The sequence below is a fragment of the Symsagittifera roscoffensis genome, chromosome 10, assembly GCF_963678635.1.
Source record: "Symsagittifera roscoffensis chromosome 10, txSymRosc1.1, whole genome shotgun sequence".
Classification (NCBI taxonomy): Eukaryota; Metazoa; Xenacoelomorpha; order Acoela; family Convolutidae; genus Symsagittifera; species Symsagittifera roscoffensis.
This window is the reverse complement of record NC_087071.1, coordinates 37158109-37170309: the sequence shown is the minus strand read 5'-3', so window position 1 is coordinate 37170309 and position 12201 is coordinate 37158109. Positions and strand designations below refer to the sequence as shown.

General features: G+C 37.3%; 1 protein-coding gene across 1 annotated transcript in view; it reads left to right on the top strand.

Annotated features, from left to right (window-relative positions):
- Positions 1-12201, top strand: part of LOC134855542 (uncharacterized) — a 29706-nt gene that overhangs the window by 7972 nt on the left and 9533 nt on the right. Inside the window, exon 3 of the mRNA XM_063872083.1 lies at positions 9184-11398. Coding sequence (XP_063728153.1) covers positions 9207-11398 — 2192 coding nt within the window. The 5' untranslated portion in view covers positions 9184-9206. The remainder of the gene's footprint in view (positions 1-9183; positions 11399-12201) is intronic.

The window sequence follows — 12201 nt, the reverse complement described above, 5'->3', positions numbered from 1 at the left end:
CCAAATTGGAGATGCAAGGTCCGAACTTCTTGATGTAACCAGCGGGGTTCCCCAAGGTTCACTTCTTGGACCATTACTATTCATCATCTATGTAGCTGACTTGCCTCTCAATCTAGTTTCTGAGACATTCATGTTTGCTGATGACACAAAGATATTGTCAATACATCAGAAGATCCTAAATTCCAGGTTGCAGGAGAATCTGTCCTCTCTAGAAGAGTGGTGTAGATCAAACTACATGAGCTTCAATGTCGGCAAATGTTCAATTGTTACCTTTTCTAGAACAGAGCCAACCGATCTGGCTCTTTATGGCAAACCGTTAGCTCATTCAAGTTTGGAAAAAGATCTTGGCCTCTTGGTAAGCGACAAGCTGAAGTGGAAAGACCACATAACTGGTGCCTGCAGCAAGTCAAATAGAGTATTAAACTTAATCAAAAGAAATGTTGGCCACCGAGTGAGCACAAAGCATAGAAAGGACCTTTACAAATCAATGGTGATACCAATTCTACTGTACGGATCCACTGCTTGGAGTCCATCGAAAGGTGATCTGCGCCTGATTGAACGCGTCCAAAGACGCGCCACCTACTGGATGCTTAATTATTGTGATGACAATTACTGCGACAGATTGAAAAAACTCAACCTTCTTCCACTACCTCTAAATATTCATGTGTATGATATTCTTGCTTTCCTCAAACTTATCGGTGCTAACTCCACATTCCCCTGGTATGATTACACAAGAAGAAGTGAAAACAGAGAGCACCGCACACGAGCTCATACTCACAGCCTATTTGAACTTCCTGTCATCACAAAAGAAATTCAACGACAGAATTTCTGGTATCGTGCCCCACGCCTCTATAATCTTCTCCACCGACATATCAACCTCGATGGGAGCAACGTCAAACCGCGTGTTATCAAGTTTTTCTGGGACTACTATCACCGCCACTATAACGAATTAGACTCGTGCTCCTGGACTTTTGGCTGCCTGTGTAGCAACTGCCGTTTCCCGCATTCCATAGACTTTTTAAATATGTTTACTGGCTCACGCCCTTCAACTTTTGTTGTAAAGCTTCAATAAAAAAAAAATATATCGCGCCTTAATTGTCCCAAATTGGCCAAAAAGCAATCTTTAAACCCCATAATTTTACGAAAAATGATCACCCTTGAAATGTTTTTCCAAATATAAGCTCAGAACACAATACCTTTTGACTGTCAAAAATGGCGAGTTAAAAAGTCGAGTTTTGTCTGAAGAAAAAACCAATACGAGCACAAACAATCAGATACTTTCGATTCGGAAGTCGGAACAATGAAAGTCTGTGTCAAAAGCCTTAGCATTGGCTGTACTTAATAGTTGGTTATTTATCAAAACGAAAACTTCCAAAACGAACTTATTTTATCGCAAAATTTGCGACTTAGATTGGAAAAAATACGGTTCATACTATAACAGAAACATTGCTTGTATAATAAAACTCAACTTAAGAAAACTTGGTCAAAAGATAAAATTTGATCTTCGACTGGGAAGCAAAAATTAAATTCTACCTGAGAAAATACATGTCGTTCAGGTTTTTTCACACCATTTCATGTTCGTATTCGGAGAGTGCATTTTTGCTAGACTTCATCAGATGAATTCAAATTGAAGTCAAACATAGCCAACAGACTTTTGTTAGTTTTCTTCGCCAGAGCGACACGGAACACAAAACTGAACAAGACTGCTTGTGTCAAAGCAAAGCCCTAAAGTTTTCGAGTGCCTAGTGAGGTCTATGGGGCAGTAACAACATGAATTAAATAAAAGTAATAAAATGAAACTATTTTTTTAATGTGAGGTTTTTTGCAAAAATCAACCCCCACGCGACATTTCAAAAACAACGTGATAGCTTTTGCTTCTAGTAAAACTGGCGAATAAGTTTCCATTAACCAGTTAGGAACAATTCCAATGACGAATTAAGTCTCCGCTTAAGTGCTAATTGCGCAAAATATATCGCGCCTTAATTGTACCAAATTGGCCAAAGTGCAATCTTTAAACCCCCATAATTTTACGAAAACCGATCACCAGTGAAATATTTTTCCAAATATAAGCTCAGAACACAATACCTTTTGACTTTCAAAAATGGCGAGTTAAAAAGTCGAGTTTTGTCTGAAGTAAAAACCAATACGAGCACAAACAATCAGATACTTTCGATTCGGAAGTCGGAACAATGAAAGTCTGTGTCAAAAGCCTTAGCATTGGCTGTACTTAATAGTTGGTTATTTATCAAAACGAACACTTCCAAAACGAACTTATTTTATTGCAAAATTTGCGACTTAGATTGGAAAAAATACGGTTCATACTATAACAGAAACATTGCTTGTATAATAAAACTCAACTTAAGAAAACTTGGTCAAAAGATAAAATTTGAACTTCGACTGGGAAGCAAAAATTAAATTCTACCTGAGAAAATACATGTCGTTCAGGTTTTTTCACACCATTTCATGTTTGTATTCGGAGAGTGCATTTTTGCTAGCCTTCATCAGATGAATTCAAATTGAAGTCAAACATAGCCAACAGACTTTTGTTAGTTTTCTTCGCCAGAGCGACACCGAACACAAAACTGAACAAGACTGCTTGTGTCAAACCAAAGCCCTAAAGTTTTCGAGTGCCTAGTGAGGTCTATGGGGCAGTAACAACATGAATTAAATAAAAGTAATAAAAAGAAACTATTTTTTTAATGTGAGGTTTTTTGCAAAAATCAACCCCCCACGCGACATTTCAAAAACAACGTGATAGCTTTTGCTTCTAGTAAAACTGGCGAATAAGTTTCCATTAACCAGTTAGGAACGATTCCAATGACGAATTAAGTCTCCGCTTAAGTGCTAATCGCGCAAAATATATCGCGCCTTAATTGTCCCAAATTGGCCAAAAAGCAACCTTTAAACCCCCATAATTTTACGAAAAATGATCACCAGTGAAATATTTTTCCAAATATAAGCTCAGAACACAATACCTTTTGACTGTCAAAAATGGCGAGTTAAAAAGTCGAGTTTTGTCTGAAGAAAAAAACAATACGAGCACAAACAATCAGATACTTTCGATTCGGAAGTCGGAACAATGAAAGTCTGTGTCAAAAGCCTTAGCATTGGCTGTACTTAATAGTTGGTTATTTATCGAAACGAACACTTCCAAAACGAACTTATTTTATCGCAAAATTTGCGACTTAGATTGGAAAAAATACGGTTCATACTATAACAGAAACATTGCTTGTATAATAAAACTCAACTTAAGAAAACTTGGTCAAAAGACAAAATTTGATCTTCGACTGGGAAGCAAACATTAAATTCTACCTGAGAAAATACATGTCGTTCAGGTTTTTTCACACCATTTCATGTTCGTATTCTGAGAGTGCATTTTTGCTAGCCTTCATCAGATGAATTCAAATTGAAGTCAAACATAGCCAACAGACTTTTGTTAGTTTTCTTCGCCAGAGCGACACCGAACACAAAACTGAACAAGACTGCTTGTGTCAAAGCAAAGCCCTATAGTTTTCGAGTGCCTAGTGAGGTCTATGGGGCAGTAACAACATGAATTAAAAAAAAGTAAAAAAATAAAACTATTTTTTTAATGTGAGGTTTTTTGCAAAAATCAACCCCCCACGCGACATTTCAAAAACAACGTGATAGCTTTTGCTTCGAGTAAAACTGGCAAATAAGTTTCCATTAACCAGTTAGGAACGATTCCAATGACGAATTAAGTCTCCGCTTAAGTGCTAATCGCGCAAAATATATCGCGCCTTAATTGTCCCAAATTGGCCAAAAAGCAATCTTTAAACCCCCATAGTTTTACGAAAAATGATCACCAAAGAAATATTTTTCCAAATATAAGCTCAGAACACAATACCTTTTGACTGTCAAAAATGGCGAGTTAAAAAGTCGAGTTTTGTCTGAAGAAAAAATCAATACGAGCACAAACAATCAGATACTTTCGATTCGGAAGTCGGAACAATGAAAGTCTGTGTCAAAAGCCTTAGCATTGGCTGTACTTAATAGTTGGTTATTTATCAAAACGAACACTTCCAAAACGAACTTTTTTTATTGCATAATTTGCGACTTAGATTGGAAAAAATACGGTTCATACTATAACAGAAACATTGCTTGCATAATAAAACTCAACTTAAGAAAACTTGGTCAAAAGACAAAATTTGATCTTCGACTGGGAAGCAAAAATTAAATTCTACCTGAGAAAAAACACGTCGTTCAGGTTTTTTTACACCATTTCATGTTCGTATTTGGAGAGTGCATTTTTTCTAGCCTTCATCAGATGAATTCAAATTGAAGTCAAACATAGCCAACAGACTTTTGTTAGTTTTCTTCGCCAGAGCGCCACCGAACACAAAACTGAACAAGACTGCTTGTGTCAAAGCAAAGCCCTAAAATTTTCGAGTGCCTAGTGAGGTCTATGGGGCAGTAACAACATGAATTAAATAAAAGTAATAAAATAAAACTATTTTTTAATGTGAGTTTTTTTGCAAAAATCAACCCCCCACGCGACATTTCAAAAACAATGTGATAGCTTTTGCTTCTAGTAAAACTGGCGAATAAGTTTCCATTAACCAATTAGGAACGATTCCAATGCCGAATTAAGTCTCCGCTTAAGTGCTAATCGCGCAAAATATATCGCACCTTAATTGTCCCAAATTGGCCAAAATGCAATCTTTAAACCCCCATAATTTTAAGAAAACCGATCACCAGTGAAATATTTTTCCAAATATAAGCTCAGAACACAATACCTTTTGACTGTCAAAAATGGCGAGTTAAAAAGTCGAGTTTTGTCTGAAGAAAAAACCAATACGAGCACAAGCAATAAGATACTTTCGATTCGGAAGTCGGAACAATGAAAGTCTGTGTCAAAAGCCTTAGCATTGGCTGTACTTAATAGTTGGTTATTTATCAAAACGAACACTTCCAAAACGAACTTATTTTATCGCAAAATTTGCGACTTAGATTGGAAAAAATACGGTTCATACTATAACAGAAACATTGCTTGTATAATAAAACTCAACTTAAGAAAACTTGGTCAAAAGACAAAATTTGATCTTCGACTGGGAAGCAAAAATTAAATTCTACCTGAGAAAATACACGTCGTTCAGGTTTTTTTACACCATTTCATGTTCGTATTCGGAGAGTGCATTTTTGCTAGCCTTCATCAGATGAATTCAAATTGAAGTCAAACATAGCCAACAGACTTTTGTTAGTTTTCTTCGCCAGAGCGAACCGAACACAAAACTGAACAAGACTGTTTGTGTCAAAGCAAAGCCCTAAAATTTTCGAGTGCCTAGTGAGGTCTATGGGGCAGTAACAACATGAAAAAAATAAAAGTAATAAAATAATAAAATAAAACTATTTTTAATGTGAGGTTTTTTGCAAAAATCAACCCCCCACGCGACATTTCAAAAACAACGTGATAGCTTTTGCTTCTTGTAAAACTGGCGAATAAGTTTCCATTAACCAGTTAGGAACGATTCCAATGACGAATTAAGTCTCCGCTTAAGTGCTAATCGCGCAAAATATATCGCGCCTTAATTGTCCCAAATTGGCCAAAAAGCAATCTTTAAACCCCCATAATTTTACGAAAAATGATCACCAGTGAAATATTTTTCCAAATATAAGCTCAGAACACAATACCTTTTGACTGTCAAAAATAGCGAGTTAAAAAGTCGAGTTTTGTCTGAAGAAAAAACCAATACGAGCACAAATAATCAGTTACTTTCCTTTCGGAAGTCGGAACAATGAAAGTCTGTGTCAAAAGCCTTAGCATTGGATTTACTTAAAAGTTGGTTATTGATCAAAACGAACACTTCGAAAACAAACTTATTTTATCGCAAAATTTACGAATTAGATTGGAAAAAATACGGTTCATACTATAACAGAAACATTGCTTGTATAATAAAACTCAACTTAAGAAAACTTGGTCAAAAGACAAAATTTGATCTTCGACTGGGAAGCAAAAATTAAATTCTACCTGAGAAAATACACATCGTTCAGGTTTTTTTACACCATTTCATGTTCGTATTCGGAGAGTGCATTTTTGCTAGCCTTCATCAAATGAATTCAAGTTGAAGTCAAACATAGCCAACAGACTTTTGTTAGTTTTCTTCGCCAGAGCGACACTGGACCTCCTAATTACAACGCCGTTTTTAAGGTTACTGTGTGTACACTCTCAGATTAAACTTCTGAAATAGTTTTCATATAATCGTTTAAGTTTCGATCCCAGGTACTTTGGTACATTTGGCCTGAGGGCCCGGTAGCGACTCCGCGCTCGTTCCCTGTTATCAAAACGGTTCAGAAAAAACACACTCAAATTTTGTTCAAAAGTTTTACTTTTCAAATGCACCACTTTGAATAAAAGATATATGTAACGATGGTATATAGTGTCAATTAAATAAACCACTTCCACATCAAAAACAATTGGCAGAAAAACAAGACTTTAACGGACAAAGTTTAGATTTCAATCACAGAATCTCTTTCGATACAAAAGGACCAATATCACCATCCTCAGTAGTAAACTCATATATAATGGTAAAACTAGACGCTTCCCTGGTAACCGCTTCCAACGTTGAGGTAGTAATTTATTCTCAAAAATTATCGTCGCTGTTTTTTTTTGCTCCGTTGTAAAAACTCTTTCCAACTTCCTGAAACTCCTTCTTGACAAAATTTCGACAATAATCTGCACCCCTCCCCCACGCACACAGTAGCATTTCGAGCTCGTTTGTCTTCCGCTTCGTTTGAGTACCTTAATGAGATTGAAATTGGTCTGCAGCGATTAAAAATGGTATAGCAAGGCCTAACTGCTATGCAACCGCCTCGAGGCCGTTGTGAATTGAGTCGCATACTATCCTGATGTCTCGATGGACATTGATGTTTCGGAGCTCTAGTATGTTCGCAACCTGCTTTTTCAGATTTGAAAATGAGGCTTGGCACTCGATTGTTCATTCGTAGAAATTTGTCTATTATTGTTCGACGGTGTCCATTATTTCTTCAATTTTCGGTAGCTTGACTTCTTTTTGTAGACTTGATTTTCAACCTCTCTCGATTCATGTTCTAGTTTAACCCATACGTGCTTTTGGACCGTTATTACAATCAGCGAAACGAAATAATTATCGGAAGATTCTTCTAAGTTTCAAAAATATATCTGCTTCTAAAATTTCTCGATTTTGCTGTCTACTTTATCTTGAGTTATTCGCGTCGAGGGCCCTCTTCAGTTCTCCGAAGGTGAATATCAAGATCGGTATTTCGCTGTCTATCCAAACACACGTAAAAATCCCATTTATACCCATTGGCAGTTGAGACCCATTTTCAACTTTAGGCAGCAATTTTAGCTGACTGACAGCGCCAGGTAATCACCCAGACTAGCCGAACTCAGAGAGCTGGGGGCGTTTTTACTGGGTTTACCCATTCCACTGAACTTTCGTGCTGGGAAATGTGATCAACCGCTGCCTTCGGATCATTAAATTCACAATCTCTGTGCTCCTGGATCTATCCAGGTGATGCGCGCCGCCTTTGACAATCTTGTTTATCCCTGCAGTTAGGTTGATATTGTGCTTCTGTCCGGCGTTTGTTACGAGTGATCAACTGATCAGGTGTGAAACCCGGATGATCCCACTTTTAGCATCGACTGTTTCCGGCAATTTTCCCCCTCGGCTTAGTCCCTGCCCTTTAATCGATCCTCTGCCGCGGTTTTTGTTTTGATTTGAAGAGCATTTCGCATTCGTGCCCATGAAGTCATTAAATTTGAAATTTTAGCATCTTGTTCCACCGCTCGTAGGATAAAGCGATCCCATACACTTCCTCCGGCGTTCCTGGTGGCCGACACAGATCAGTTTGAGCTTCGCGATTGTTCATATTGAATATGAAAACATCACTCAGTATGCGTCCCTCTAGTGTCTGGAAGTTAGATCATGCGGTAAGACTGCATAGAACCGGGTGAAACTGTTCCAGTGACTCGTTGGAGTGCTGATTCCTAGATAAGAGTTGAGAAATCTCGTATTTTTCCTACTTTGTTGAGTTCGGTTTCTATCGCTTTCACAAACCGTGGATATCTTGTAACCCCCAGATCGAGGTGCGGGCGCTTTGTTAGTTATTCGTTATGACCTTTCTCCCCAGCCAGAAATAGAGAATCGATATCAACGTTTGTACGCCTTCTTTTCGTTTTTTCCGTCCGCACCCGCTGCCTACGCCCCAATTTGCGCCGATGTAAGCGCTCTGTTGAAATAATAATTGTTTCACTATTTATTCCGTGTTTCACTACTCTCCCCCACTGGCATCTGTTTTACCGGAATTCCCAGAGCGTGCGTCGTTCACTGAATTTCGCGGAAAAGAAACCTGTTATTGCAATTGGATTTTTTTCTCACTTGAACCTGTTGATTGCGCCATGTTGAAAATCCGTTTCATGAAAAATAAGCTGCAGATAGAATAGATTAATTTAATCCTTTAAAGTATAGCATAAGAGTGAGAAATAGAGGTAACGTGAAGGGTCACAGACAACGCCATTGACAAGCAACGCGAATTAGCATCAATTTTGGCAGATGATTGACAGTACAGATGGTCAGTTGAATGAACTAATGTGAAAGTTGAAATAACACTCCACGTCAAAATTTTATTGGATCTCTTCAACAATCCCCCCTTTGGTCTCTAGTAACGAATTGCCATCCCTGTAAAAAAATAAATTAATGATTAAGCATATGTGAATTTTGTACCTAGTAACGATGCCCCTTTTTGCAAAAAGGAAGTAAATGGATAGAGAGATCACCCGTATGACTGTAGGGTCGTTAGTAAGTTCCAGTTATATGTAAAATATAGTTTTGATCATTTTTCAGGAACACTTGAACATCCATTTTTTGGACATTATTGAACATCCATTTTTGGACAATAGTACTACCTATTTGAAAAAAAAATCGCATCAAAACTTTCACGTTTAAAAAATTTTTTTGTCTGGATAGCTGAGCTCGGTAATTCAATTCTTAAATCTACAAGATCTGCGGCTATGAATGCGAGCAGTTTGTTAGGCACTTAGTTTTCACTTAGTTGTGAATTCACACGTGAACTTATAAAGGGAAAAAACTCGAAACAGTTTTTCCGTCAAAAAACACATAAGATAAGAAGTAAATCATGATAGATAATTAGATATGTTAAGAAAAAGTAAGTAATTGTTTTTGACAGCTCTATTTTTCTTCTGGGTCTAAATGGGTTCGCGGGACCAAGAATCAATCGAACAACACCCGTCGGGAACAGATACAGCAGAAAGAAAATTATCTGATTGCGATACATTTGAAAGAAATTTAAGCAAGCTGACGCAAGAATTGGACAAGATAGAAATCCACTGGCCCGGAGGGGGGAAAATTAATTTCAATGACGATGCTTCCTTGAAGCGGTTCATGGAAAACCAGTACCCAAAGTGGAAAAACAGAGGTGAGAAAACGTCTGTACCATGTGTGAGAATCTCTCAAATAATAATTCCAAACGAGCAGTTGGGTACAGAACTGCAGAAACATTACAAAGCACTTCAAAAAGGCGATGAAGGGGAGAGCAAAATGTACAGACTGTTTGTCACTGAAGTATCAACGGATGATTCCGGAATCATCATTCTTCCAAATGTAGATGGAAGCCATATTTTTGAAAAAGGCGGTCCTGGCAGCGTGGAAATTGACATGGTAGTTGCACATCCAACGAAAGGAATCTTTGTCTTTAATGTGAAAAACGAAATAAAAGTAAATAAACAAAAACTTCAATCCGATTTTGAAAAACACAAAAATTTTATACGATACTTATTGCGTTACAATACACGCTCTACAGAATCATCTGGAGAAAATGTTGATAAAAACGACGATAATGAAGTTCCAATTCACAATGTATATTGCCACTTAGCGGGTAAAAAACCAGCATCGGCACCCAAAAAACGTCCAGAAACCCAAGATGAACTGAATATGAATTGCTACGACAAATATGGACAGACTAATCAATTGATTGTTTTTTATCAGTGGCATTTCAACGAGTTTGCACAACATTGGAAAGACACGCTTCAAAAAATTCCAGAGATGAAGGAATCCGACAAATTTGACCCCCTTGTTGCCCGTCTTGTTGCTTTGAACTCCATGGAAGGAGACAGCGCTCTAATTCATCGCAAATTTGTTTCTGAAGATATCCAGTCTATTAAAGTCAAAACAGAGAAACTAGAAACTTGGCTTGGAAAACAAATCGATGAAGTTTTACCTCAAAAATATGATAATTGCAAACAAAAACTCATACGAGCCTCGAAATCAGTGTACAACCAGACAAAAAACGAAAAAACGACGGTGATTCTTTGGACGAGAGAACAGTTGGGTGTCATCGGCAAAGTATTCAAAGGACTTACAGGTCTTTTAAAAGATTCTGAACCTCTACGAATAAACGTAAGAGGTACAAAGGGATCTGGAAAGACGATGCTGATGATCCATTTGGCTAAATTGGCCAAGAGCGTTCTCTTTGAGACGGGACAAACAGAAAGTAAAGTAGTTATATTCGACGGGTCTTCTCTTAGAGCTCTGGTTCTTTTTTCACAGATGAAGCAAACGTTAAATGGATCAGGCATTGAGTTTTGGACGGCTCAGAATGTCTCCGAGAAACTTGATAAAATAGGAAAGGGAATTATTTTTATAGACGAAGATCCTCTCACGTACCCAAAGATGCAAAAACTTTTATTAAAATGTGACAAAAAAGGTGTGCATTTCTGCATCTTTTCCTCGGAAGAACCAGTGTTTTGGGGCTATGGCCTTAGTAAAATTAAATTCAATGACGTCATCCTCTCACATGCCATGAGATCCACGAAACAACTCCACACTTTTTCACGCAACATTGTCAGAAACACGAACACAAACATTGGATTCCGTGAAATTTACGGAACACCGTCTCATAGTCTTGAGGGAACCAACCGGCCGGAGATAATTTACGTTGAATCAGCCAATGGATCTGAAATGGAAACCTTTTTCGAAAAGTGCATTCAGACAATAATGAGATACGCTAGAATGTCCAACGACAAATCCAGCGTTCTTGTTGTTTCCAACTTTTTATCTCCAAAAAGTCAAATTGCTATCATATCTGCTTTAAAAAAGGAAAAAATAGCTTTGCGCTCTTTTTCGCATGGGATAATAATCGACAGAAAAGATGAAAATTTACCATTCATTCGTTTGGAATCCAGCGACAAAATCTACGGAAGCGAATTTGCAAGTGTTGTTTTGATGCTAGAGAAATTGGCATGGCAAAGTTCTGAAGGCTTCAGGAGAACTTTTCGTGCGGCAGTAACACGTGCAACAACCAATTTGGCCATTGTTATATCAAATACTTCTTTTTTCAATTCTCCGCTAGAAGAAAAAGAACTTACGGATGCAATCTGTGACCTGTGAGGCTTTCATTTTTTTATAACACTTGAAAAGTCATGGCCGCTTGGAAATTCGCGACATTCTCAAAAAAAATTAATTTGTCGGTTACGCATTTTGTAGCAGAGATGCGCAGTTTTCTCAGTCAAAAAACGCAGCGCTTCTCTTGAAATTCAACCGCGCATTTTGAACGGTATTTCGTAGAGATTTTTGTTCCGACTTTCACAGAGAAAGACGGAATATTTGAGCTCGGGTGGTTTCTTTTATCCAGACAATTTTAGACTTTTTAATTAGCCATTTTTGACGGAAGCTTTTATATCAGCCAAAAAATATTGTTTTCCTGAGCTGAAGTTTGAAAAAGTAATTCTTTATTTTACGTGGAAGCATTTTTAGTAAAAATATAAAGATTTAAAGGTTACAAAAGACGAAATGTTTGTGCTCGGGCTGGTTTCTTTTATGCAGACAAATTTCGACTTTTTAATTAGCCATTTTTGACGGAAATTTTTTTATATCAGCCGAAAAGTATTGTTTTCCTGAGCTGAAGTTTGAAAAAGTATTTATTTATTTTACGTGGAAGCACTTTTAGTAAAATTATAAAGATTTAAAGGTTACAAATTTGGCCAATTTGAGACAATTAAAGCGCAATATAATCCGCATTGTTGTTCCGACTTTCGCATAAAATGGAATACTTATGCTCGGTATGTTTTTTTATTCAGTAAATTTTCGCCGATCGAAATAATAGTTTTCGACAAAATTTTTTTATACCATATTGAAGATATCAACTTCTTGAGTTCAAATCTAAAATTGTTTTTTTTTCCTCCAATTT